This window comes from Nyctibius grandis, chromosome 1, assembly GCF_013368605.1.
Source record: "Nyctibius grandis isolate bNycGra1 chromosome 1, bNycGra1.pri, whole genome shotgun sequence".
Lineage (NCBI taxonomy): Eukaryota > Metazoa > Chordata > Aves > Nyctibiiformes > Nyctibiidae > Nyctibius > Nyctibius grandis.
Window position 1 is genome coordinate 68,675,057 of NC_090658.1, and position 21,676 is coordinate 68,696,732.

The 21,676-nt window shown below is 42.6% G+C and overlaps 1 protein-coding gene across 1 annotated transcript in view; it reads left to right on the plus strand.

The window, feature by feature from the left end:
- The first annotated feature begins 419 nt into the window (after positions 1-419).
- ARHGAP18 (Rho GTPase activating protein 18) overlaps positions 420-21,676 on the plus strand; it is a 69,042-nt gene continuing 47,785 nt past the window's right edge. The window contains exon 1 of the mRNA XM_068396931.1: positions 420-565. Within this exon, the coding sequence (XP_068253032.1) occupies positions 486-565 (80 nt within the window). The 5' untranslated portion in view covers positions 420-485. The remainder of the gene's footprint in view (positions 566-21,676) is intronic.

The following is a 21,676-nucleotide window of genomic DNA, read 5'->3' on the forward strand; positions in this document are numbered from 1 at the left end:
GCAGCAACTTTTCTTTAATTGACAGTTTTCTTCACGATACCTTAACACAAACCCCAGCCTGACTGAGGAACGCTGGTTTTTATCACTACACGATGTATGGAAGCACATAAAACTCCAACGCGGGCGGGCGGGCAGGGCGGCCGCTGGGGCCCGAGGCCCGTCCCGGGTCGAGCCGCCGGCGGCCGGTGCGGCGCAGAGCGGCAGCCGCACGCCGCGGGCACCCGCTCCCCGGAGCCGCTCGGTCCCGCCGCGCTGGTCAGCGGCCGCTGCCGCCGGCTCCCGCCGCCCTCCCCCGCGGGGCGCCCGGGTGCCCGCGCCGGGAGGAGGGGCACGGCCCGGCGGAGGGCGGTGGCGGCCCCGCGGGCCGCAGGAAGCGCTGCCGTCACCCTGCCCTGCCCCGCTGCGCTGCCGGCGGGAGGCTGGGCCGCGGCCGGGCCGCCCCCGTCCGCCTCGGCGTCCCCAGAAGGGATGCGGCGGCGCGCACCATGAGCTGGGGGTCCGGCTCCTGCGGCGTGGTCCTCACCGCCTACCACCCCAGCGGCGGCGGCGGTGATGCCCCCGGCGGGTGAGTGGCAGCGCGGGAAGGCCGGGCCGGCGGCGGCGGGCGCGGCTCGGCCCGGCCCGGCCCGGCGCGGGCGGCAGGTGCGCTCGGGGTCCGCGGGGTGGGGGCGGCACCAGCCGCGGGCCGAGCGGCGGCCGCGGGACTGCGGGCCGTGCCGCGGCGGAGGAGCGGAGCCGGCTCAGCGGGAAGGTGTGAGCGGGGAGAAGGTGTTTCTCCGTCCCGCGGGGGGCTGGTGGGCTTTCCCCATCGCTGCACGTTGTCCCGCATCCTCCCAAAGGGTTTTTCCTTTCTGTTTTTCACCCCTTCCTCTAATAACCCCCGCACATGCGGGAAGCCCCGGGCATTTTGCTGGGCTACTGAGAGGCGAGCGCGAACAGCAGGCGCCGGGTGTTGTCAAGGTGTTTGTAGCTGAAAACAGTCCCGTGGCCGCCCGAGTGCGTTGTCGGTGTAAAACCAAACCGTTGCTGGTCGGTGCGTTTGTAGACCTGATCGTGGAGGGTTTGTAGGGTGCAGTGGTGGGGCTGCCCCGTGGCGTCAGGGGGAGCTGGACCCCAGAGTCTTCGGGATCAGGCTGTTTGGGGGATGCAGTGCACAGCTCTTCATATAACCTCTTTGTGCTTTACTGCTTTGTTTTTTGCATTATTGTTATGTTTTTAATGTGATAAACGGCAGGAAGGTGCAGGTAAGGGCAAGATAAACTTTTTAAAGCGTTTGTGATTTTGCTTAAAAGGTGAAACTGAATATGGGCAAAGAAGCCAGCTTCACTTAGGTGAAGGCTGAGGACCTCCTTGTGCCTCGCTGCTTGTGTTTAATCCAGGCAGAAAGAAGCACTGCCGGCTTTTCCACGGCAATGACCAGAGAGACTGCTGTGTGGAAAGGAGAGCTTTGTCTTTATGGCCCATTCAGTCTTGTCTCTTCCTTGCTGAAACTGTCAACAAAGGTCCCATTGATAACGATGGGACTTTTATTAATGCTGAGAAGCCAGATGAAACTGGGAAGGTATTGAAACTGGCACACTGCTTCCATGTGTGCATAGGAAGATTGTGTCTGATCAAAGAGATTGTAGCCTGATTAAAAGAAGATAAAAGGAAGTACAGTGTGCCACCCTGTACAACAGATAACTGATGCACCATGATATGTCACACCAAGAGTCCAGAGCAAAGGCAAGAACTGAACTGAGAAATACAGCTTACCCTGTGTTTGAACAACAAAGCCATGCCTCTCTTTTTATTGAGGTACTTCCTTCTCCATAACTTATATTATTTATCAACCCTGCTTTAAGTCCTGCTGTCATCTTAGCTACATATATAAGGGCACTGTAGATCTAGTTGTTTACTACTGAATGCAAAATATGTGCATTTCTGGAAGAAATCACAAAATCCAGCACCTTCTCTATTAGTGTTTGTGGTGTTTTTACCTCTCATACCTCTCCTCAAACTTCCCGTGGAGGAGGGACAAGATAAAAACCACTTTCTCTGGTCCTTGGGATAACTTCTGAATAAGGATCTGTGTATCTGTAGACTGTCAAGATTGGTTCCCTGTTTTAACGCGGAGCTGCCTGGATACATGGCTCTAAGCTGCAGTTACTACTCTTAGCCTCGAGAGGCCCCAAACGTGTGAGCACAGTCCTGGGGGCCCCTCCGTGTCCTAGAAACTTGTCTCCCGTGCTAACGCCGCAGCACTAGGAACCGCGATCTCATGAGGTTTTCTGCAGCTGCTTCTGGTGACAGCCTCGTGAGTAAACTGAGACCTTGCCATGCAAGTAATGGTCATCCTTCACAAATTGTTCCGATGTGAGATTAAGGGAGTGTGGGGGGGGAGTTAATGTGAAAAGCAGTGTCATTTCCTTAATTACAGCAAATAAATATGTTCACTAAAGCTGGGCAGAACAGGGGATTCCCACAGCTAGTTTGCCTGAGTTCCACCCCTGGCAGTGTTAGGGCTTTCCAGGCCATACATGTTTGCCATTTAGCTCCCTAAACTAAGATCCTAAAGGACATCTCTCTACCTTTCTGCTGTGCCACTCTAAATTTGGACCTCAGTCCTGTCTTTCCCATTTCCATTCACCACAATCTCAACTCCATAGTCCTGATTCATTTGTTCCCTCCTGCCCTGGATCCCCAGTGTCTTCTCACTTCTGAAGTGAGAGAGGTTGGGAATGTTATTTTCATGAGGCAGAGAGGGAGGGGAATGACCACTTGTTATTTTTTGGTCTTTTTAAAAACAACCAACCAACCAACCAAAACTTTTCTGAACCATTGTAACTTTTCTGAAACATTGTAACTTTTCTGAAACATTGTAACTTTTCTGTGTTTTTTTTTTTTTCCGTTTTTCTAAGTACTTTCCTCCTTCATCATTCCCAAGATGTGCAGAGCTGTGTGATAATAATAGAGCAAATGCCCAAACTGGTATAATTCTGAAATATTTTGTGGAAATAAGTTCTTCCATTATGCTCTCTGCACAGCGTGTAAGGGTACCAGTTCTGCAGTCCAGATTCTGCATTTTATTACTGGTGTGAAATTGGAACTTACTTTACCTTTTTAAAAAATAGCAAAATAAGAGCAACTTTCAGTATCTAGGTTAGCATCTCTCTGCTAATTTGAAAACTCTGTAATTTTTAACAGGGATCAGGATACAGTGCCAGCTGTAATGAAGCAGCCCTACTGGAAAGATTAATAGAGAAAATGTTGAATTATTTTTTTCATAGGCATTCAAAATAGTGCATGTTAGAGATTGCTTTGTCTTTGGAGGGTTGGGGACTGGTACACCCTGCAAAAAGCGATACATTGGCTGTGCTCCAAACAAAGTGGCATCCTAGGAAAGGGCTATACTTCCTAACCATTTATTTTTAGCTTCAAGCATATGAGAAGTCTTGCTTCATAAGACTTCAGAATTTTACTGATCTAATAGATTGTTGAGCTATTTTTCTGTTCTTTTTTGGTCCTTTAAAGGCACAATGAGCCGGTGAAGTATTTCCTGTAGGAAAGGCTTACCTTACCATTGGTTCACTAGGTTAAAATCTAGAACAGCCTTGGTGTTATTACTTCCAAGTTTGACAATTTAGGAATATTGCCTTGACAGTGGTGATACACAAAATAGCACCAGAACTGTCTTCTTTGCCATAGAGAAGTTTATTTTACATTTTACTTTAAAGTAATGGTTAAAGGAATATCTTTGTGCAGTGTGTATATTGATTGTGGGTAACTTCTGTTGTATACCTAAGTATTTATCTAAGAACTTCCTTAGAGAAATCACAAAGGCAGATTACACAGTATCAAATTCAATTTTAATAGCTCTCTTTTCCATATTGCTTCAGTTTTCTCACTTCCCAGTTTTAACCCATTAGACCCACTAATGCTTTATTGGCTGTCATGCTACTTGCATTTTGGTGTCGTCTCCTTTTCTTTATGATGTCCATACACAAGCTTTTAAATAATTTCTTCTTGGTTTTGCCATGGAACCATTTGTTTTTGTATGGACTGTGGAAAGTAAGAGTGAATCAGATAGCTTTCAGTCTAAGATCCTGTTTCAGTGACTGCTTGTAGGCATGTCACCCTCGTGCATGTGAAATGTGAAATCCACACCCTTAAGCCTAGAATTCCAGTGCTGTTTAGGTTCCTTGCTGGGGAATTTTGCCCCATCTACTGTGGCAGAAAGGACTGCAGGTCCTGTGTCATATTTGCCAGCCACATGTAGGCGTTTCAGATAACAACAGTCTTCTCATATGGCCGCGTGGGCAATCAAATGCCATCCAGAGAGTCCTCTACAGGACTATTTCTGTCCTGTAGAGTGAGTTAGTGAGTGTGTGTGTATGCGTATATATATGTATGTGTGTGTATGAGTGTATATATGTATGTAAAAATATTTTTAAAATGTGACCAAGTCTGAAGTATTCAATGGATGAGGAATACAATATAGCAAAACTAGAAGTGAATGCATGCAGAGTGCGTGCAGAACTAACTGCATGCATACCAATGCATGAGGGAAATAAATTCTGCTACAGAGCATTTTCAAGAGCCAAGCCTAAAATGCAAACTGACTAGTAGATTAATTATTCTAAATGTGGTGGCCACTGGAGGTTGACTTTGCTTTTCTCTCCATATCTTTGTCCTATCTGGGAGGCTGCAGTTCTGCATTGTCTCCTGTGCTGCACCAGATTGTCATGTGAGTCACAGCCTCCCTGTATCTGTTTCCAGTGAGTCACTGTGCTTGCTCACCAGCAGCCAGCACGTGCACTTTTGCTGCCACTTCATCTGAATGTCTTTAAATTAATATCGGAAGACCAGTTTGGGTTTTGAGGCTTTGCAATCCAGTGTGTTCTTATCATATGCTCCCAAAGATCCTGTGAATCCTCATATTGGTAATGACTTGTTAAGAAGGACTCCAGCATTTCATAGAGCCTAGGACACAGCTCTTCTTCCTCAGAGGCCAGGCAGTTATATGCACCCCCTCTTATTTGCCCTATCTAAATCTTGCGTTTGGTTTGCCAGTACTCACTTGCAAAATGAGAATGGTGAGTTGAGTTTCCCTGAGATGGAACTAAACCCCAGACCAGTTCTGGAAAGAGTGCTGTAACCCTTAGCTACTGTATGAGAGGAGATTGCTGCCGCCTCAGGTCTCCTCTTCCGAGTGACACCTGCTAGCCAGGGCCTGTGGTCTCCCAGGCTCACCAACCCCCTTCATTGCTGAACCGCATGACTTTGGGAGATGCCAGCTGAAGCTTGGCTCTGTGTGGCAGTGAAACCAGGGGGCTCAGTTGGGTTTTGCTGTAGAGAAGTGCCCTTTTTGGTGGGTTACTGTGTAAGTCTGCATAAAACAAAATACTTATTTTTATATGTATTTGTAAATGTGTGCTTTACTAACTTAGTAGTGGTACCATCTGTGTTCACTGCGGGGATGGGTGACAAGTGAGGGGCATAAAATACTTGGTGATTTCTACAGGCAGCTGTAGTCTAAATCACTCACTCACTGCTTGATCTCCCTGAGAAAGAAACCGGATGATAGATGTTCTTTGGGCTTCGAAAAATGACAGACTTCTGCTATGAATTGCCCACAATATATGATTTTTTCAAACGTTGACCATAATAGACATTACAAATCACACATACAAGAGGAGTTTGTTCTTTCCTTACCAGAATAATCTGCTTCATTCATTGTTCAAATATTTGCTCAGTTTAATCTGAAGGTTTAATAGTTTGCATCTTAAGCCAAGAAGAAATCTAGTGGTAAGCATGAATTCATGCCTTTTTTCAAGGGCAGTTTCCATCTCCATTCCTTCAGAGAGAAAAGCTCTCATTCCTTTTTCCCTCTTTTCCCACCAGTGACTCACTCTTGGAATTGAAATCCAGCAAAATCCAGTATGAAGGACTAAAGCACCGTGAGGGGCACATGTAATGCGCATGTACGTGTAATGCGCCTGTACAAGCAATAAACTCACAAGCTGATTACTCACAACTGACTTAAGTTGGTGGAGCCTTTTGCAATTTCATTTGCAATTGCTAATGCAGCACAGGTTTCAGGTTCTCCATATCATCACAGCATTTGTTGTTCCTAACCCCTGCAACCTGTCCTTTGTGATGCCAGTATGGATGGCTCAGCACAGTACCTTCCGTGTGTTGCTTTGCTTCTGCAAAGCAAAGATCTATCACACCATGACTGACTTTACAAAATCATAGCAATCCTTTTATCTTTCCTGCCTTGGATTTGCCTGCTGATTTGAACAGTGTTTGTTGTCTGATGCCTACCGACACCTTCAGGTAGAGCTGACAGGCAACAATACATTAAGTTGCTTTATTTAACATTGTTTTCGGCTCTTTTGTACTTCATACATGTATAAATACGTAGTATACTGCAAACCCTTAATGTGTTGCTTAGTTACTGGTGTATTAATCCCAGTAACTTGGTCTACTGACAGCAAGATGTGGTATCCCAACATTTCCTGCTTCCTTGATTCCAGATTCCTGCTTCATGGAGTTCCCCTTTCCCTCAGTTTGCACCTTATTTCTTCTTTAAATTTATCTTGCTCCTGCCTTTGGTTCTTGCTGTGTCTTTCCAATAGGTCAAAAAGCTCTCCTAGTGCCTGTTACCTATCGTCAAGTTGCTGCTCAATTTATCTTGGTAGATGGAGCAAATAATTCTCTTTGAGTCTCTGTTTCTTCAGTCTGAAAATCCTTTTTGTGACACTTTTCTTCAGCATTTTCAGCATCCTTCTTTACACTTGCCCTGCCACTTTGCTTCTCCTTCACCTCCCAGTCTGAATTACATGCAGTACTTCAGTGTCAGCCTCATGAGTGTCACCTACACAGGTAAAATCACTTTCTTGCTGCAAATTACCACCTCAGCCAATTGTATATATTGCAGTCACGCCGTCTTGTTTTTCTAAGCATCCTGGTGAAACTCACTTGGAGTTGCATGTCCTTTCTGAGCCCTAGATCTGCTCAAGCTTTTCTTTTTCAGTGCAGTCCTCATTGTGTAGACATAATCACAGTTTCTTGCACTTAAGACATCCATTTAGCATCTGCCAGTATGATAAAACAACGTTATTTCAGCAAGCCCAGTTCACTAGGTGACCTAAATTATTCTATGTCGTGGATGTAGGTTTGATTTAACGCCCTTCGCTATCAGCGAAACTAGTCTATATAGTTCTACTCTGGGTCAGACTCTTAAACAGATATAAAATGAGAATAACTGTGGTGGATCAGTGGAGCTACATAGCAGAAAAGAGGAAAATCAGGGCCCTCTGTATATAGGCTTTCATTTTTATTTTAATGACATACAGAGAATGAGATATCATCATGCTTGTCTAGCTTTAAGGAATGTAAAGCATAAAGGCCTTTTCAACATTTTAATTAAGGGCTTTCCCTTTTTTTGCTCGAGTGTGTACAAATTTAGATGACATAGAGCATAATACAATGTATTACTAGATGTGCTGTTACAGGCGTATAGACTTTAGGCAAAACTAGAATGTAACTGAACTTCCGAGCAGTGCCAGAGGAGCTGTGTAAATCTGAACTCCAACGTTCGCTCTAGGTGTGGTATCAAATTAATGTTTTTTCATTGTTTCTCTAAGTTCTTTTTCTTTGAAGAGCAGAATTGTTGAACTTGTTTTCAAATAAGACTAATGGCATTTTCAGTCTGCTGGTACTGGCACTTGATTAAAATGTGTTATACTCTATTGTAATAGCCAATATTTTACTCATTTCGTAACTGTTACTAGGGAGGCCGGAGCTGAAAGCTGTAAGGTTTTAAAAGGCTACTCATACATGTTTTGGTAATATCTGCAATGCCAGCACCCTTCTCTATAGTTAATGCTTTTTTACTAGAGTTACTGAGTACGTACCTTCGTTTTTTACTTCTATGAATCAGAATACTACAGCCAAACGGAGGCCGTAATTACAGTAAGTGATACAGCAAGGTTGCTGATGTGAGTGGCATTGCAGATTCCTGTTACGCATGGGTCACTGGTTGCCCCTCCAGACTCCTCAGTAAATCTACTTGGCCAGGGGAAGAAAAATTCCACACTTGTAAGTTTTGAGTATTTCCAACATGACAGTGGACTGTTTTGTAAGGGCTGCTGGTTTTGCAATGAACTTGCCTCTGCCTTGGAGTCTAGACCTCAGAATAATCATGTTCAGGCAGGGAGTTTAAATATTCATAGCCAAATAAATAGGAAAAAAAAAAAAGGAGGGTTTTTGTTTTTTAAAGTATTTGGATGTGTACAAAATAAATAGACTTGATTTATTTCTTAAGTACAATTGTAGCCATCATTTTCTGAGGTATATTTTTGGGGATACCCCAAGCAGCATATGGGATGAGCACCTAAGCAATTTACATGTCTGCACTTCCCAGAAAGCAAAAACTATGAATTTATTTTTTGGTCATTGTTTTGTGCCAGCTCTCTTGAATTGCAGCAGAGTAAAAGCACGCACAGAAACGGCTACTTGCCTGGTCATACCTTCCCGTGAGGATAAGATGCTCAATATTCCCCCTTGTTCTGTGACTGTTCCCTGTCCTTCCTGCTACAGCATCCCAATCCTGTTAGCCTGGAAACGCTTTCATGAGAATTTCAGAGATTTTTTCTGTCACCTTTCTACGACATCCTTCTTTCCTAGGGAGGCTTCTTAGGCCAAAAGCTGACAATAAAAATGTATTAGAATGTTTCCTTTGCAGTGCCCCCAGTATTGCTGGGGGACTTAAAATGGTTTGGGGTGAAGTATTTGAGGAGGAGCAGATGTCAATGTTTTTAGTATGCTTAGAAATACGGTCGAAGGTACACTGCACGTGAGAAAGCAACAAGGTAAGAATAATGCTGTCTTCAGCAAATAAATTAATATCTTATCATGCATACTCAGTGCCAAACTGCAGCAGAACAGTTGGTGTGTTTTACTTGATTTAGAATCAGTACAAATCTTCAATTTACCACTCCTCAGACTACCTCTTCTTCCTGTCCACCAGTCTGTAAACCACCAGACAGCTTTCACTCTAGCTTAGGGAAGTCAGATATTTTGACTTCACTTCCCTATTTGAAAACCAGGAGAATACTTAAGAGGATGTGTGAGAATTGTTTGCTCAATGTTTAGTGCTACTGTGCTCAGTAAAGTACATTGTTTAATTTTTATTATTTTTAATCAGTTGTTTGGTTTTAGCTGATTTCTATGTAATTGTCAGAACAATAGTTGGCAGGACTCAAGGTCACTGGTGAAATATTCCCTCTATCAGAAATTCTCTGCCTTTAATAAAATACAACAGCAAGGTCCGGGAATATACTATATCAAGAGATAACAGGGAGCTTTGCCCCTGGTTTAAGAGAGTGCAAGGTTAGATTTTAACTGTACGAATAAAGCAGAAAGTTCTTGTAGGCTCGTAGTGGCCCAAGGAGTCATGTAGTAATCGTGGTTATAGCTGTGGTTGTGAGTCTGTGATCCCAGATACAAAGCAAGAGGCTTGGAGCAGTAACCAGAAGCCTCACTACTGAACAGCAAGGGAGCCCTGGTAAGTGCTGTCATACACACAGCTGTGACTCACTGGCACAGTGGGAGACCAGAGCCATGGTTACCAGGGGCCAGCAGAGGATGCTTTCTCTCTCAGCAATTGCTAAGAGGATGGTAGATCTAACAACTCCATAGTGCAGCTTCTGGAGCCTCACAGCCTGATTTCCTTTGCCACAAGCAGATAAGGGAACACTAGTAATGGTCTTATCATTATGGGAATAGTCATCCCCATCATTATAACCCATTCAGAGGGTGGGCTTTCATGGCCTACTAAACTTGTTCTGGTTGCTTGGGTGTGTCATCTTCTCCTGAGAAGCCTGTGTTTCTGGTAGACTTGAGGAATATCTTTGTTCTGTTGAAAGTATTATCTCAGGAGAGAGATGCCACACTGTTTCCTGAAATGTTTTCTTCATCTCAGAGTACCTCCTATGGCTTGTCCTGAACAAGCAGAAGTTTTGATATGCAGTGACAGGGGGTGCAGGTCATGGCCATATTAGGCTGAGATAAGTGGAGGCTGAAAAGAGTGGGGACATCACTGAAAGTAGAGTTCCCTTCCATCTCTCACCTACATCTTCCTAATGTTTTTCTTGCCCTGGCATTGGCATTTCTGAGCTGACTGAAGTAGGTTGAGCTGGATTAAAAAGAAAAATACAACAGAAAGCAATATTTTTTGCAAGTGTTGTTTTCAGACAGATTGGTTTCTTAACCTAGCTCTGCAAGTGGCTGCATCAATGACGGTGCTGGCACGAGGGAAGCGATGGAAACCCACAGGAAAGGGGGATTTCACAGAACCCTCTGGCAGCAGCCTACATCTGTGCCAGCTTAATGTGGTCATTATGGGGTTGCAATTTGCCAGGATAACTCATTTTTATGAGTTCTAGTACTGGCTATGGCCACATCCTGGGAGAGGCTCATCTGATATAATTCAACTCCATTGGTTCAGCTTTGTTAAAAAGGTATTTGATGGCTTAACTTTGTACTGACAGGTTTTTAGTCAGTTCAGGTGCAGCTTGTCCTTTAGCAAGCACTCTAAAGCTAGCGTAAGTTTCATCTTGGGCTCATTTAGTCCTGACTCATACCATTCAGTGATTCAGTCATGTGCGTGGCCTCGACCTGCAAAAGGCAGGCTGCGATGTGACAAGAGATCCGTGGGATCCAAGTGCGTTGCACGGCAGGGAAGACCTGCACTCCTGTTACGGAGCTGCAGATAACCTGCCTGCACTGTGGCATTGTGCAGCCTGCCTCACCAAAAGAAACAAAAGCCCAGCTTGGATTCCCACACACTGTAATGAGGTAAATTAAAGTGCAGCTTCTAAATTAGGGTTGGTTGTCAGTTGATAAGCTCTTGAAAGGTTGCTGATTTATGCCTTGTTTAAACACACCTTTCTTTGCTCTGAACTTTGCACCAGAAAGATTGCTTTGGTTTCATACTGCCCAAGGTAAGTGCACCAAAACAGTATCAGGAATGAGAAGCATAATCAGAATAGCTCATATGATTTCCTACAGGAAATGCAACATAACTTTTCATTGCAGTGATATTTTGTGTTTTAAGGGTAAAAGAGACTAAGACATTAAATATATAAGACATTAAATATATAAGACATTAAATATATAAGACATTAAATACGACATTATACAAATATAAGTCATTTAAAATATTAGGTACTAATTAAAATGTCCAACTATCTGTCCAGTGATCCAAATTCTGTCTGCTTTCCCCTTTCAGAGAAGGATATTTACACTGTGGTACTTGTTCTTCTTTGAGGTGAAAGCTAAGAAAAAGACTGTATTTGTTTGAACTTCTTACTGTGGATGGTGCATACAAGAACAAACTAAAACATGATCTTTTTTTCTCCTAGTAAGTAGGAGCTGCTCATGAAAGTTTATGGAAAACTTTTATGAGCTTCATGCTGTGAAAGCTGGTATTTGGCACTTTGTACTTCAAATCAGAAAACAGCTTAGGAACACGTATGGTATTAAAATCTGTGATGTGTCACAGTGTTTTGGTTTCTGGGCCTTGCTTGAGATTTTAAAGTGATTGTTAAAGAAAGTTTAGTCATCCTCTCTTAGGGAGTGGAAGGGAGACATTTGCTTACATGTTTTCACTTACTGTCTATTTGCTGAATTATTTGATACAGATTTCACTAAACACAGACCTCAATACAGGCTGCTATAATTTCTCTTCAGAAGTTTAATTTTAAATATATATATATTTAATCTCTGAAATACAGATTAGGTGCAAATTCAGTTTTTATTGTGTATTTTTGAAGAAGTTGCTAAAGGAGGTCCAGTTAGCAGGTGAGAGTGAGCAGCTAGCAGTTAGCTGGGGTGGGAAATGCAGCTGGACCCAGACCGTTGGTCAGTACCTCTGCACGGGGCCATGCCAGTGAGAAGCAGGGCAGGGGATGGGATGAGATGGAATGGGAAGGGATGACAGAGCATTCAGCATAAGCAACCTTATATGACAGTCTTTTCAAACCTTTCAAATTTTGTATTATAATCTAAACTTGTGCCTAAAATTTTGTAGGAGCCTGGAGCCAGGCTCTTGGCTGTCTTTTAGCAACGATGTGTTCCCTCTTCTGTGAGCAGATCACCAAGCTGTGCTGAGTGGCAGCTTTCCTGGGCCACATCTCCACTGCAGCATGCTCAGACCTTAGCCCAGCACCAGCATGAGCCTGTCGGATAGCTGTGTAGCTGTATTCATGTGGGTTCGAGCCTAGGCTGAGAAACCTTTCCTTCAACTCAGCTTGGCCTTTTGGGTTTGTTTCTTTTTTCCCCCGATGTGTGGTATGGTGTTGACACAGGTGCACAACCTCTGATTCTGAACAAGGTTGGTGCATTTTGTACCATGCTGTTCTCCTGGAGGTTTCTGAACACCTATTTCTTTCTCACCCTCCAAGTCTTCTCACATAAGTCATTTCATATAAAAATGTAATTCAACTTTGATCCAGAAGACCTGCAATTGAATAAAGGATATTTCTCCATGTAGGTTTTCTTGCACAAATCACTAGTAGGAGTTACTGTTCTTATTAAATGGAGGAATCAAGGTCACATCTGCATATGCTCTTTTGGTTTCTTTTTCTTTTAATTTTATTTGCAACCTTCCTTATAGGTAAGGCTGTAGATAATCTTAGTGCCTCTACATGCAAACAATTTTTAGGTAGGTGTATTGGTAAATAGGTTAAATAGCTTTCCCCCTCCCCCCCGCAATGTATACTGACTTGTATAATTTTGTACACAGCTATAGCTGTAATTCAGTTTGCTGGCTAGGAACACGCTAAGTTTTTGGCTAGCAGTGTTGCTCTAGGCAACAATTTTTGATGTAAAAACCCTTTTATTGGGCTACTATAAATTTCTTTCTACAATTCTGATTTCCTTTAAGACTTGAAGTTCTTCTCTGTCTGGATTTCTTTCCTTCCATTCTATAATACATATATTATATAGGTATACATCAGTTTATATATGAATAGATGATCTGGAATTCTATGGATTTGATTTCTGCTTTTTATGGAGTGATGGTTTCATCCCACCTGAGTGCACAGGTCATTTTATAAATATGCATTAACCTCTTCCTCAAGGTTTAGTTTTGTTTTCCTTTAATTTAGTTTTATTTAACTTGCAAATGAGGATTGAGAGGTAAAAGCTTTTTGTTACAATGTGCAACATCATCTGTTAATGCATATCTCTGAAATAATGGGGGACTGTTACACTCAAAACAGTGTAGGACTGCTTAAAAGCTCTTAAAATGGAAGAAGTTTTCTGGTGTCCATCAGATGTCCCACAATATTACGTGATCTTTGCAAAAAATCCCCAACCCTGTTCTTAAGAATATTGGGAAGTTGGAAATCTAGAAATGAAAAGTAACTGGACAATTTCTCATTTTACACACCTTCATTTCAGTAATTATAAAAGCTGTTCAGCTGTCACTTTCATCTAAAACTTCCTAGGTGACTTAAGTAAGGTATTTCATTATGCCACCACAGTGTTGGCATGAGAAACGAATCTCTGTTTCAATTTAAAGTTGAAATTATCTTAGTTTTGTAGGACTGTGGAATTGCCGAACATCTTGTACTTATCCTTTATTTTTTAGATGCATTCCCCATTTTTAAATTGAAAGATATATTTATGCCAATACCTTCTTTATATGATTACTGAATGATTTTCTGTCTGGTTTGAAGAACTTTTACTCACTTACCTGTAGTTTAAGTAAGATTTTTCTGAAGACTGATGAAATTTGTCTGAGTCAAAATATTAGTATGAAATTAGATTTTTTTGACTAAAGGTGGAAAAATATAAAACTTTTCAAGGAAACACATCCTAAAAGCATCAGATGCTTTTGCAAGTAGGAGCAACACTTTTGCAGCTTATTGAGAGAAAGAGGTAACTTACCAAAAAAGGAGCCTCAGAGATAAGGAAGAGGGAAGCCTGACCATTGAGACTGAAGACCAGTTTAGCAAGGAAATGAGGAAGTATGGAGTGTATCGAAGGATATGTGGCCCTGCCTCCAAACTGCAACTGCAAGGCTGCTGGAAACTGCTAATGTGTCTCGAAAAGGATGGCAACAGGTAGTTCCAAAAAGGGTCCGCGCGACCTCCGACTCGAATGGAACAAAGGGTTAATGCTACCCTTCCCCCTCTCACACAAGCGCAGTAGGAAAAAAAGAATACATCGGAAGCGGAGAATTACTCCAGCCAAGAGAGATACAAATTAATGACTGAAGTAACTGGGAATCCCCAAATCAGAGTATAAAAGTAAGGTGGAAAAAGCACAGCTTTGGAGAAGAGAAGAAACAGAAATTGACAAGAACCTGATTAACACCTTGACTCAAATCCTCTCTGGTTGGCCACCGTGAGTATTGATTCTTCATCGGCTCTTTCCTCCCCTAAGTTCAGGGATGCTAAAGTAGTCACTCCCCAGGGGTTAAGAGAACTAACTTCACATTAGAAATTAAACGAGTTAACTCTGTGTTAGAATTTAAGTGCACTAACTTTTGTTCGAATTGAATGCAGTGTTAAAAGTTGAAAGCTTGAATTATAGTTTACATGACGAATGTCCCTTGAGATTGTTAACTTGAAATAATTGTGTATTGCTTATATTATTAGAGAAATAAATTGTTTAATAGCCTTCCATTATCTCATAAGCATTTAGGGACTGAAACTCAGTTCACAACTTCCCTCATTTGGAAGGGACACACTGCAGGTAAACCCATAGTGTGACGCTTATAGGAACCAATTTTAAAGCTTTGATTCTTATCGTTAACTATGTTACTTTGGTTCGGTGGCTTGTTCTGAGCTAGTCAGAGATGATCCTTTGTCTCATTTCAAGCTGGTGCTCTCACGAGAAGCTGTTGCATTGCTAGTATTTTAGACAAGGAAATTACATGCAATAACTCCCAAAGGGGCATGTCGTCTTCCAGTTTAAGAGCAGGACATTCATTTATTGATACGTAAGCTGCCTTGTGGCTGGCCTCATGAGCTCTGGAGGTGCAGAGCCTGTGTTTCCCAGGTCTTCATCCTGATCCCAGAGTACATGATATCCCTCACTGATAGTTGTCCATCAAGGTGGTCTGTAAAAGAGTAGCTTGTCAATTTTACCTCAGGAAGTCCACCATCTCCTTAATGGTCTTCAAGTACTGTGAGTCCATGTGCCATCCAATTTGCTTCCAACTGGTTGCCATATGAGAAGGGTGGGAGGGTACTGCTGCAGTGAGGGGTCATGGGACAATCAGCTGTGCCAGGTTACTAAATGGGCATCCATATCCATTTAGTTTTCTAAGGAGGAGGTCTGTGACCCTTACAACCAGAAGAGGGTATTGCTTTGTCTTTTCCCATTACTGAGGTTCCCTTATGCCACAGGTTTTGCTTTCTCAGAAACATTTGCTTTGTATGGTTGTCACCAAGCTGCTGCTGCTGGACAAGAGGGGCTTTGCCTGCTCATCTTCTGTCTGAGTGAGCTCTCCAAAACGCTGAGGAAATTATTAAGGAGATATGACCAAGATGTCTTGCATGTTCCTTCTGCTAGATACACCAAGGTCTGCCGGCTCTTGTTTCTCTGGCTTGATAACTTGGAAGAAAGGCAAGGTCGCTGGCATATCCAGCTGTGGCACGCTCACATGTAGATAACTACTGGACAGATGTGACTCTCTACATTGTGGTTCCCTTAAAGGATGCCTTGCCGGTGTTTTCCCAAGGACCTCAAGGATTAAAAGACCATTAAGGAAAAACTGATGACAAGGGTCATTCGAAGTCCGTTGTAGAGTTCTGGGAATCCAAGTCTTCTTGTAAAACCTTTTGATGCTGACAAGTGTATGTTTCCATTTCTGTGTTAACCTGTCAGCACTTGTATAGTCTTTGTAAATCACAGAATCACACAGAGTCACAGAATCAGCTAGGTTGGAAGAGACCTCAGGGATCATTGAGTCCGACCCTTGACCTAACATGACTGTGTCAACTAGACCATGGCACTAAGTGCCACATCTAGTCTTTTCTTAAACACCTACAGGGATGGTGACTCCACCACCTCCCTGGGCAGCCCATTCCAATGCCTAATAACCCTTTCTGTGAAGAAATTTTTCCTAATGTCTAACCTGAACCTCCCCTGGCGCAGCTTGAGGCTGTGCCCTCTAGTCCTGTTGAAGTTACCTGGGAGAAGAGGTCGACCCCCACCTTGCTACAACCTCCTTTCGGGTAGTTTTAGAGGGCGATAAGGTCTCCCCTCAGCCTTCTTTTCTCCAGGCTAAACAATCCCAGTTCCCCCAGCCACTCCTCATAGGACATACCCTCTGGACTCTTCACCAGCTTTGTTGCTCTCCTCTGGACTCGCTCCAGCACCTCAACATCTTTCTTCAAGTGAGGGGCCCAGAACTGGACACAGTACTCGAGGTGTGGCCTCACCAGTGCCGAGTGCAGGGGGATAGTTACTTCCCTAGTCCTGCTGGTCAAATGTAAGGCTTTGTCCAGATGCCTTATTTTGTCAAGGGAATTCTTCTTTGTCCTCCAAGATAGAATTGGCTACTTTTACAAACATTTCTTGCATCCAAGGAAACTTTTAAGATTGCAAAAGTGCATGTTCAGTGCAGAAAATATTAAGAAGGCGTTTACTTTAATACCTCTGGTAGAAAGGGGCTGAGCGGTATCACCCTGCCTGAGCTCGAAGGATGCATTTGTCACCTGGCTCAGGCCCAGAGATGTTCAGGTCCTTCACATACCCCCAGCAGTGTTGGTATGTGCTGGTTCCCTAATTTTTAGGGCGCCTTAGGGAGCGCTTCAGAGCTGGAAAGCCAGTGGGGTCCTTCCGAGCATGGTGAGGCAAGTTTAGGGCTGGGGATGGGAGGGAGTGGTCGGGCGGTGCAGCTTGGGAGCTGGGAGTGAAGGACTTGCGGGGCGCCCTGCAGCTTCTGCTCTGGTTCGCCTCACGCCTTGTTCCCTTCTCTGTCTAGAAATGTCTCTGCTCTGTGCGCCCAGGTCAGGCCCATTCAGGCTGTCTTTCCTTCCTCCCTCCCCTTACCCCCAGTTTGGAGGCTTAGGTCATTGTCATAATATGATGTTTTCAAATTAATTAAAATGGAGTTTTCATATGTGACTTAATATTGCATGCAGCAAGTTTTTTTTTCCTGTGTACATATGATACTGTATAAAAACATATGGTATTCATTTGTAGAAGATGCATCTCATAATGGGAAGTACAGATGTCTAGCGTGGGGAGCTTGGTCCTGTAACTAAAAATCACGGATAGTAACACTCAAGAGTGCATAACATTGCTCTTGTTCTTCTGTACACGGTGTGTGTACGTATGGCAAAAGAAAATATGAATTTGTATTTATAGAAGCATCTGCATGTGGATTGTGCCTTATTTCAGGTGTAATGTGTTATATATGAAGCATTGTATTTAATTTTCCTTGATTATTACTGGGGTCTGTAATCATAGCTACTTAGTCTTATGAATATGTGCTATTTTTACCCTGTTTACACAAAGGAATATGTCTAAAGTCAAAGTCAGGGATTTAACCTCTAGATACATGGGGAAAGCTAAAAGAGTACAATGTCATTTTTTATTTGCATTTTTTGCTGGCAGTTAACCTTCCAGTTTTCTTTGGGAATGCAAGGTAAGAGTTATGGCAAACATTAGTGATGCAATAATTTTAAAAAGACAGATTGGTGTTGCTTTATATAACTGATCAACGTCTTCCAAAACAGACTGATACCTTTTTAGAACAATAATCGTGGAGAATGTTATCAGCTGGAAAAACATAGGTGGCACCTATATGTTGATTTAGAAACTGGTATCTCTCACGTTTGTAAGATGCTGGTAAAGAAAGGGGTGTCGGTTAGGAAGAAAAACAAAGGATTTTCCTGAATAATTTCTATTAAGAATTCTCATCTAATAATCTATAAGTCTAAAAAATGACTTTTTTTTTTTTTTTTACTTACTACCAATATTTAATATTTAAATCCCAGAATTCTCACAGTCCCTGCTTGCATCCTCTTTTTGATGAGTGTAATTTAAACTAAAGCTGGTAATAGCTCTTAGTCTTCCATTTCCGTGATTCTGGAAACAATTTTTTTCTCACTTTACTAGCAGCACATTTTTTTTTTCAGCTGCAGAGCAAGCAGTGACCGTCAGCCTTCCCTTTCTGACCGATCTTAAACATTTCCTCTTGCCACCTTAAAATATGACAACAGTTTTCCACGACTGTGTTAAGTTTTGATGAACTCCCTGCCCATGTACCCATGTGAAAAGGAGACTGCTTACACCAAAAAAGAATCAGATCTAAGAGTAAAGAACAAAACAATTTAATGCTGTTAGTGGAAATGAGAAACAAGGATTACATGTGTGAAATCGTGATCAACTAATAATAAACTACATATGGGATTTTTTTTTAGGTTTGTTTTTCATTTTGAACAGTTGTTCCTATTAAACAATTGGTATTTAATGAGCATGTTTTGTTTACTTTTTCTTAGTTCGCAGTGTTTGTTTCTATTCTGTTTTTCCTCCTATTGTTTGGTTTGTATTATATTCTCTTTGTTTTTCCCCTCTCCTGGAACAAAACAAAACCTCTTTTAAATCCTTACTGTTGAAGTTTTGGTTTTGTATTCAAGTGGTCAGACATTGCGGGCAGGTAGCGTGGTAGTGAATGCTATGGTAGGCATTTCGTGACGGGTGGCACACTATCAAGGGAGACACAGACTGTGAGAACAGTTTAATTACTGCAGGTAATCTGGCTTCCCCTCCCCATCACTCCTCTAGAACCTGACACATCAGAAAACATGTCGTTTCTTTCTCGGTGTTACCTCCCTCTTGGGTTATAAGGCATGTCTGCTGTGTGTGGAAGGTTTTTTTCTAAGTTGTGATGGTGAAACAACCGAGCAGCTGGAGCTCCTAAATTACAGACCAGGCATTTATGTCAGGGCTACCACTAGTTTCCAGACTTGCACATGAATGCGTCTACATATTCAAATTGGTAGCTGTAAATCTGTATGTTTAATTTGTAAGTGAAGGGACATACTTATGCATACAAAACCCATTAAAGCTTTGCAGGGAGCTTGGTTGAAAAAATGCACATTTTTATATCTTTTTTGCCAATGTTCAGAAAACAGGTGGTACTGAAGGAGAGGGAAGGAGAGAATCTGTGGTCTCGAGTTGCTTCCTGCTTGCTTGGGTTGTCTACTGACATTTAAAAACTACCAGAAATATGATGGGGGAGGGAATATATTAATGTAATTTTGTTTTATTTAGTGGGGTTCCTGCTGGATTATAGGCCACCAAGCCTTTGGAAGTGCTCGTTAGCGTAGGTAACAGAGAGGGCTGCAGACAGGTCAGTTGTTATACCCCAGGAACAGGTATTTCACAGGAATATTTGCTTAGAAGGAGGAATTTGGTAGGAGAGGAGATGTTGCAAAGACTCATGGCTTTAGCAGTTGCCCTCAAAAGTAAAAAGTAAGAATTGTGACTGGGTGCTCTTTTCAATCTCTTTTTTGCTGAGGTGACAATGGACTTTGCTGATGCCCTCTTTGTGCAGTGGGTCTGTGGGGAGGGGGTGTGAAGGAAACAGCTGGATCAGGGCAGACCTGCATCGCCCTCTGAAGGAAACAGCTGGATCAGGGCAGACCTGCATCGCCCTCTGCTATGGGCACGCTCTGCCTGGCTCCTACTAGAGTTCCTCAAAGCAGGTTTGCCTCGTGTGTGGAGACATGTGCAGTGGTGTTGTGTTAGCTCCTCTGAGAGCTCGTGAAATCCCAGCAACCACTTTTGAAGCTGGTTGCAAACACCTCCTTCCTCATACAGAGCCTGAACTGAACCCAGATGGTCCATCCCTTGCAGTGTCCGTGAGGCCTCCCTCTATCCTATCCCCTTGCCTTCAAGAATGCTTTTAAAAGCATCCTCTGTGATGTTTTGCTTCTGGACAGACCTGTATCCCTCAGTATACTGGAGTGCTGGCCTGCCTTGCATGCGCTGCTCTCCTCAGCCCTTTCTGCTTCCTCCTCTCCCTCTCTCCTCCAGCTTCTGTGAGAGCACCTTTATCTACTTTGTATTAACGGGTCTTTGTTGGCGCTTTGTTTGGACAAAGAAAACAGTTTCCTTACAAAACCTCTTTAGACTCCTGCACGGATTTCCTTGCCTGCTGTTTGGGAATGCTCATACAAATTCATTTACGACTTATTCTGAATGTAAGGATTATATTGTAATAAACTGACTATGAATGCGTGCCAATTTCCTTCAAGCATAAACAAAATTACTGAATTGTGCTGTAGGCCTTATATTTGCAAGTAACAGGGTTATAGGTCTTACTAATAGGTCCTTTAACATGGTAAGAGCTAATGCTTTTAGAGAGCTAATTGCTTTTAGAGGCACAACAGTGACTTGTGCTTTCATGGCTGTAACTGTACTTTACTACATGGTCCTGGTATTTGCCAGGATAGCTTAAATCGGGCTTTGTTGCCATGCTTATTTTTTTCCACTGTGAAAAGAGAAATAAATTATTTAAATCTTTCCTCTCTGTGCCTCTCAATAATGGAATTACAAATACTGTATCTATTTCACTTTCTGTTTTTTTCTCTTTGATATTTGTGGAGCCTGAAGTAATCTCACACAGGCTTTATTCTCTTCTTTGGGAGAAGATTAGTTCCAGTGGTTCTCTTAGAAGATTACTTTTAAAATGTGTATGGTGTGTTCAAATATTTTTCCAATAAGCATCGTGAGTGTTGTTACAGAGAACATATTTTGCGTACGTTTTTGTAATTGATATGAATTGTAGAGAATTAAAAGAATCAAAACTGAAGAGGAAAACATCTGTGTCCATATGAAGCCAGGTGATGTAGAAGGCATTTGGAAGGAATGAGAAAGGTAGATCAACTGACCAAGGGTCAGAGCCAGAAATGTGACAAAGGAAATGCGAGTGAGGCCATTCCTTTCCTTATTTTCCTAGCTGTGGGCAATATGTTTTCTTTAAAACTAGAACTTTAAAAACAATCAATCAGAGTTGTATGTAAGGGAAATATACTGGGTGTCTGTTGAGTTTGGAGACTGACTTCTGTTTTCCCTCAGTGGGACTTGAGGTTCTGTAAGCACTTCCAGCTTTCCAAAAGTCTGCACAAGTCGCAAACCTGCTTCTAAAGAGGTGCCACTTGTGTGGTTGTCCCCTTGTTTTCCCCTCTGGTGGATTTTGCACTCCCAGGAATAGCTATTTCTCTTTCTAAAGTGCGTGCTTTTGAACCAGAAATTTCTATGTATGGGCAAAAAATAGGAATGTATTCTCAAAGCCTTTGAGAGTCTTCATTCAAGTGGTATGAGAATTAAAAGGGTGAGAATGGCGGGACCTGAGACAACACGGTCTACTTCATTTTGTCAATACAGAAGTAAAACCAAAACTGATTTCTTCTGATACTACTTCTCAGTTTAGCTAATTGTGATATCTTTATTGCAAGTGTGATAATACATGATGTTCTATTTAAATCTCCAAATCTGAGTCTGTGCGACTCACCTTTCACTAAGAGAAATAAGGAGGCTTCTGTATTTTATGGTTGGAGAATAAAGCTAAAAGCATACACTGAGTCGAACAGCTCGGACACTGGAATGCAGCAGTCCCCGCAGAAACAAGGAAATACAACTGATGCAGTCATTTTGT